The following is a 7,334-nucleotide window of genomic DNA, read 5'->3' as shown; positions in this document are numbered from 1 at the left end:
CTTTCCCTTGACACTATGATAACACCGATCCGATTGGAGAAGATAGTGATGAAAGAAATTGAATGGTGTATGTTGGAGATTAGGAGATAGACGGTCAAATCAGACGAAGAAGGGAAAAAAACATAAGGAAGGAGGCGGAAGAGAAATTAGGGAAAAATTTGGGAGAAAGGAAAGAAAAGGAATCGGATATAATGAAGAAAAAGATTGCGGGGCGGGCGCTCAATGTAGAGGAGCAGGCGCGCCTTTATTTCAAAAAATTGGCACCCATTACGGCACAAAAACGGCGCGGGTGCGCTGAAAGTGGGGCGGGCGCGCCTTCATCTCGAAAAATTCACAAAATCACTGCAGGAGCGGCGCGGGCGCGCCTAAGATCAGAGCGGGCGCCCCTCAATCTCGAAAAAATTTTATTGGATTGAATATGTGACTGCGCGGGCGCCCCTTTGGCTCGAGATTGGCATCCAAAATACTGAAAAAAATCATAAAAAAAAAAAATTACTTCCAAAACAACAAAATTAACAGTAAAAACTAAAAAGCAAAATTAAAACGAGAAAGCAAAAACAAAAAACTAAAAATTTGGGTGGCCTCACAAAAAGCGTTTGGTTTAAAGTCCGCAGCCCGACTTGCACCAGTCTTTAGTTGGGATCATTAAGCAATGTGCTGGATGCGGGTGGTACTTCATTGCCAAAGTAGTTCTTGAATCTCTGCCCATTTACCTTGAAAACTCTTCCATCGGTACATCGCAATTCAATGGAACCATGGGGATAAACAGTCTCTACGAGAAACGGCCCTGACCATCGCGATTTCAACTTCCCTGGAAATAATTTCAAACGAGACTTAATAGCAAAACTTTCTGACCCGTTTCGAATTCCCTATGCACAATGTTTTTATCATGCCACTCTGTTTGCTCTTTGTATAGCTTGGCATTCTCATATGCTTCACTTTGAAATTCATCCAATTCATTCAACTGTAGTTTCCGCAACTCCCCGGATGCTTCGAGATCCATGTTTAGCTTCTTGATAGCCCAAAACACCTTGTGCTCCAACTCCAAAGGTAAATTACATGACTTACCAAAAACCATCCTGTAAGGAGACATCCCAATGAGCGTTTTGAATACGGTGCGGTAAGCCCAAATGGCGTCATCTAACTTGATTGCCCAATCTTTCCAATTTGTCTTAACCGTTTTCTCCAAGATTTGCTTGATTTCCCGGTTAGAGATCTCCGCCTGGCCATTGGTTTGAGGATGGTATGCACACGCCACCTTATGCCTGACACCATACTTAGTGAGCAAGGTATTAAAAATCTTATTGCAGAAATGAGATAAAATATGATTTTATTTGATATAGAGATAAAATATGATTTTATATGTGAAATGAGATTTTATATATAAAATATGATTTTATCTTGTTTAAATTTGAATTGCCACTGCATGTTATCCAATAAATTAATTTTGAATTAAATGTTATTGGATAAGGATGATCGATTGCCATGACCAATTTTGTAGGTGTATGTTAGGAATTTACATTTTGTTTTTATTGTTGTTGGTTTTATTAATGGGCCTGGTTTATGGTCCGATATGAATGTCATATGTAATAAAAGTGGGCTTGGTTTATAGCCCGTTCCCACCCCTAAAAATGTATCCCCTACTTGTCATTGTTATTTATTGTAAATACATTAGATTTAGTGGGAGATCAAGATTTGAAGACGGTGGGCCCAGCAGACAATAAAGACTGAAGAAATGTAAATTGGAAGCACATGTAATAGGATTGCATTGCATACTGCATATCACCTAGGATTGGACTAAGACCCGTGATTGGCAACCACGGGTCAATTAGAAATGGAATCGATCATCCTATATAATATTTGATATTATGATTGTATGCATGTTTAGACATAATTGCGTGAATCCGGCAAGCATGCAATAAATTAAATATGATGAGACAAATATTTTTTTATAATTAAAAATCCCTCATTTTAAATATGATTTAAAATTATATCAAGATAAATAAAGGAAATTTAAATTTGTTTAAATGTTCCACCTTCCATCAACGGTCAATGTATGTGATGCTACCCGCGGATACGGTCCGGCTCATATTATTGGGGGGGCACGTCCGTCGGAAAGCTGTACATTGGATCGACAAATGTTGTAAGTTGGGTGGAACTCCCATGGGATCGGCTCATATTATTGGGAGATCCACATGGCGACCGTCCATCACAACTTAATATTGATGGGTCATCTTGACATGTCACTTTAAACGGCGTCATATTATTGGGCCCTTATTGGACATGAGGTAAACACATGGGGGTTGCTTTGGAAGCAATTGGGCTCTACCTTTTGAGAATTATGGTTGGCTGATATTATTCGGGACCATAAGTTTGTCAATTGGACTCCATGTTCTCACTAAGGAAAAAGTTTCCCGTTTTCACTAGAGGGTGGTGGTGAAATCGTTAAAATAGTGGGAGTGAGATTCATAAAATTAAATTCGCCTATTTTATGTCTTAGTAAATTGTTAAACAATCATTGATATATGTCTGTTTTTCTTTTCAGTATTTCATACAATGAATTCGCGAAATCCATTATTCTCGATCCTCGAACAAAACAAGTTGACTGGCGCCAACTATACGGAATGGTTCCGGAAGTTGAAGATTGTCTTAACTTCGGAGAAAATGCTCTACGTGTTAGAGAAAGCACCTCCGAAGGAAGCACCAGCTGACATAAGTCCGGAGGAATTGGCCAAACTTGATGCATGGTGTGACCATGACATCAAGACCAAATGCTATATGCAAGCCTCGATGTCTGATGAACTCCAGAGGCGATTTGAGGACACGGTGAATGCTGCTGACATTCATGCGCAACTCAAGGAACTTTTTGGGGCTCAGTCGAGGGCTGAAAGGTTCGCTACTGTTAAGGAGTTGATGACGTGCCGCATGCGTGAAGGGACTTCGGTCCGTGATCATGGGGTACGAGTGATATGGCTCATACAGAAGTTGGCGACCCTAGATTTGGTGTTGGAGCATGAACTCAATGTGGATTTATTGCTTCTGTCTCTTCCTTCTTCATTTGATGGATTTGTGATAATTTTAATATGAACAAGATAGAGGCCACCCTAGAAGAGATGGTCAATATGCTCGTTACATATGAATCCACACTTAAGAAGGATAAGCCAGCTTTCTTGGTGGGCTCCTCATCTTCTGCTAAGAAGGGGCCAAGTATGAAGGGCAAGAAACGTTCTACCCCACCCAAGAAAGTCGAGCCCGAGAAGAAGCAAAAGACAAAGGCTTCAAACAATGGAAAATCCAAGGATGTTTGCCATTACTGCAAGAAGCCGGGTCATTGGAAGCGCAACTACAAGGAATATCTTGAGCAGTTGGGAACTGCAAAGGGTATGTTCTATATTGAAATAAACATGTCACTTAATACAACTTCTTGGGTATTGGATACCGGATGTGGATCTCACATTTGCAATGATTTGCAGGTGATGACAAGAAGTCGCAGGCTTAGAATGGGTGAGACCCAGCTGAGGCTCGGGAATGGTTCCAGAGTTGAAGCTACGGCCATTGGAGATGTTTGTTTGACTTTGCAGAACGGTTTTAAATTATTGTTAAGAGATGTTTTATTTGTGCCAGATTTAATTAAAAACATTATTTCTATTTCTATGCTTGATAGAGATGGTTATTCTTGCAATTTTGTGAATGGGATTTGCAATATTTACAAGAATGAATGTTTAATTGGAAATGGACAACTTGAAAACGATCTATACAACTTAAAACTAAAAGACGTTCCAGTGAATTATGTTGATAAACCGGCGACAACAAACAAAAGGAAAATCGATAGTCAAAACCGGCAAACCTTTGGCATGCTAGGCTAGGTCATATTTCCTCAAGGAGGATGAACAAGCTAGTGGGAGAGGGCATGTTTGATATGTCTGATATCAACTCTCTACCTACTTGTGAATCCTGCCTAAAAGGAAAAATGACTAAATCTCCTTTTAAGGGGAAACCTGAGCGTAGTCAGAATCTGTTGGATTTGATCCATACAGATGTTTGTGGTCCATTTAGAGTAGGGACTCAACATGGCCACACCTACTTCATTACCTTTACTGATGATTATTCAAGGTATGGGTATTTATATTTAATGAAATATAAGTCTGAAGCATTTGAAAAGTTCAAAGAATTCAAGGCTGAAGTAGAAAACAAGCTAGGTAAAAGTATTAAAGCACTTCGATCGGATCGAGGTGGAGAATACTTGAGTACCGAGTTTTTGGACTATCTGAAAGAGAATGGGATTCTCTCTCAGTTGACTCCTCCTATGACACCACAGCTTAATGGTGTTATCGGAGCGTCGTAATCGAACTTTGTTGGACATGGTTCGATCTATGATGAGCTTCACTGAGCTTCCACCTTCGTTTTGGGGCTATGCGCTTGAAACGGCGGTATTGTTGTTGAACAACGTCCACACTAAAGCAGTGGACAAAACACCATACGAGTTATGGAATGGCAAAGCTCCTAAGTATTCGTACTTGAGGATTTGGGGATGTCCTGCTTACGTGAAGCGGACAGTGGGAGATAAGTTGGATAGTCGATCCAGCTTATGTTATTTTGTAGGGTATCCGAAGAATTCAATCGGATATTATTTCTATTATCCTGCTTGAAACAAAGGTGTTTGTTTCTAGGAATGTCACCTTCTTGGAGAAGGAGTTCTTATTGGATAAGAAAGGCGAGATGATGGAACTCGAAGAAGTTCGAGAAGAACCCGAAATACAAAATAACGATCCTACACCTCAGGAACCATTGCTGGACACGCCTGCACCTAGAAGATCCGAAAGGACTTCTAGACCTCCAGTTCGATATGGTCTTCTTCTTGAAGGGGATCAAGATGAACCCGACATTGGATGTGATCCAAGAAACTTCAAGGAAGCAATTTCTGATGCGGATTCAAATTTTATGGCTTGAAGCTATGCAAGTCAGAATTGGATTCGATGCATACAAACCAAGTTTGGTCTTTAGTAGATCCTCCCGATGGAATTGTTCCAATAGGGTGTAAATGGATCTACAAAAGAAAGCTTGGGCCTGATGGTAAGGTATTGACCTACAAGGCGCGATTGGTGGCGAAAGGTTATACTCAAAGGCAAGGAGTTGACTATGATGAAACCTTTTCACCAGTTGCTATGTTCAAGTCCATAAGAATCCTTATTGCCATTGCTGCATGGTATGACTATGAGATATGGCAAATGGATGTGAAGACTGCTTTTCTTAATGGAGACATTAAGGAAGAAATCTATATGAAGCAGCCTGAGGGGTACACATCCATGGGAAGCGGGCATAAGGTATGCAAGCTTCAGAGATCAATTTATGGTCTAAAACAAGCATCAAGAAGTTGGAACCAGAAATTTTGATGAAACAATTAAAGATTTTGGTTTCAATCAAGAACCGGAGGAACCTTGCGTGTACAAGAAAGTAGTTAAGGATGCGGTGACATTCTTAGTACTTTATGTTGATGACATCCTACTCATTGGGAATGATGTAGGGATGTTGCAGTCAACAAAGATATGGTTATCAGGTAGATTTTCGATGAAGGATTTGGGAGAGGCATCCTACATTCTTGGGATACAGATCTATAGAGATAGGTCTAAGAGAATGATAGGACTCACTCAATCAACCTACATCGATACCATATTGAAACGGTTTTCAATGGATGGGTCCAAAAGAGGACATCTACCCATGTGTCATGGAGTTTCTCTATCCAAGTCTATGTGTCCCAAGACTGATGAAGAGATAGAGAATATGACACATGTACCATATGCGTCAGCTATAGGTAGTATCATGTATGGGATGATATCTACCAGACCGGATGTAGCATTTGCTCTGAGTGTCACGAGCAGATATCAGTCTAATCCTGGTCAAATGCATTGGAAAGCCGTGAAGGACATTCTTAAGTACTTGCGAAGGACTAAGAATATGTTCATGGTTTATGGAGGACGAGAACTCAAATTGGAAGGCTATACCGACTCTAGCTTCAAAGTGATGTGGATGACTCGAAGTCAACCTCTGGATTTGTGTTCATGCTCAATGGCGGTGCTGTCTCTTGGAAGAGTTCCAAGCAGGACACCACAGCGGATTCCACCACTGAGGCTGAATACATTGCAGCATCAGCTGCTGCTAAAGAGGCCGTTTGGATGAGGAAGTTCGTCCAAGAGTTGGGCGTCATTCCTGAATTTGTTGGTCCAGTCCCGGTGTACTGTGACAACACGGGTTCCGTTGCTCAAGCAAAGGAACCAAGGTCTCATCAAAGATCCAAACACGTACTGAGGAAATACCACATAATCCGGGAGATTGTGGAAAGAGGAGACATCATTGTCGAACGAGTGGCCTCTGCAGACAATATCGCTGATCCGCTTACTAAGCCCTTGCCAGGACCATTGTTTGACAAACATCGCGAAGCAATGGTCTACGTAGTATGACTAGTTGGCTATAGGGCAAGTGGGAGATTGTAAGAGTGGGTGCCCAGTGAGCCAACTGTGTGGCTATGGGCTTTGATGACTCTTTGTATAAACAATCTTTTGTTTAATATTATTTACACTTTTATGGCAATGACTTTATATTACTTCATATTGTTATATTGTGATATACTATTGTTGTTTTGATAAAGACCTTGAATATACTATAGTGTATGTAAGATGTGGTAGAACATGGAGATGTCTATCATGAAATACATCTTATAGTCACTGTATATTCTAAAACCGTTCCTAGTCGATTGAGCCGTCCGATAATAAGGATAAGGATCGCTCGAGTTTGAGACTAGCATTTGCGATGCGGAGTACCACGTTTCATTGGTAGGGAAAATGGAGATGTTCGAAGCATGCAAATGGATATTCATAGGATGAATAATCGAACTACCCTATCCGGACTTTCCAAGTGGTTATCACTTATCGAGTGGATAAAGTCCGCGGTTTTGGTTGTACACCATTAGTCCTTACGACTTGAAACATCATGGAGACTCTATATGCTAGTGCTGTGCTTTGACTCGTTTACCGACTCTATGGGGTCATCAGGTGTCGAGATTGGGTACAGTTACGACACATATAGGAGTCAATGCATTGTTGTCAAGGATTCACCACATACTTGCGAGTGTGGATATCCTATGCGATCTGAGGAGATATTAGTGTGACAAATCTCTGGCCAGAGTACTTGATGTGATTTAAGAAATGGTTTCTTAGTAGCACATGCGATGTCACTAATTTGATCTTCAAGATGCATTGCATAGTTATCGAATCTTGAGCGACTCTCGATATACCAATGGTTGTTGATTCGATCGGGATATATGGATGAAGGGACCG

At 40.8% G+C, this 7,334-nt stretch overlaps 1 protein-coding gene across 1 annotated transcript; it reads right to left on the bottom strand.

Moving 5' to 3' along the window:
• Positions 1 to 632: 632 nt before the first annotated feature.
• Positions 633 to 1,078, bottom strand: LOC140862748 (uncharacterized). The gene is made up of 2 exons (XM_073265784.1): positions 856 to 1,078; positions 633 to 811 (listed from the first exon to the last, which is right to left on the bottom strand). Exons 1-2 carry the CDS (start codon positions 1,076 to 1,078, stop codon positions 633 to 635), a joined length of 402 nt encoding a protein of 133 aa, XP_073121885.1.
• Positions 1,079 to 7,334: the final 6,256 nt, after the last annotated feature.

This window comes from Henckelia pumila, chromosome 4 (genome assembly GCF_033568475.1).
Source record: "Henckelia pumila isolate YLH828 chromosome 4, ASM3356847v2, whole genome shotgun sequence".
In the NCBI taxonomy this organism is placed as follows: Eukaryota; Viridiplantae; Streptophyta; class Magnoliopsida; order Lamiales; family Gesneriaceae; genus Henckelia; species Henckelia pumila.
Note: the sequence above shows the minus strand (reverse complement) of the source record. Positions and strands in the feature narration are given on the sequence as shown.

Bases quoted from the DNA above. Each gene is read 5' to 3' on its own strand.
- LOC140862748 (XM_073265784.1), bottom strand. From the start codon at position 1,078: ATGGTTTTTGGTAAGTCATGTAATTTACCTTTGGAGTTGGAGCACAAG. The intron at 812-855 runs GTCAGAAAGTTT...AATTATTTCCAG, and splicing joins GCATAGGGAATTCGAAACGG to GGAAGTTGAAATCGCGATGG.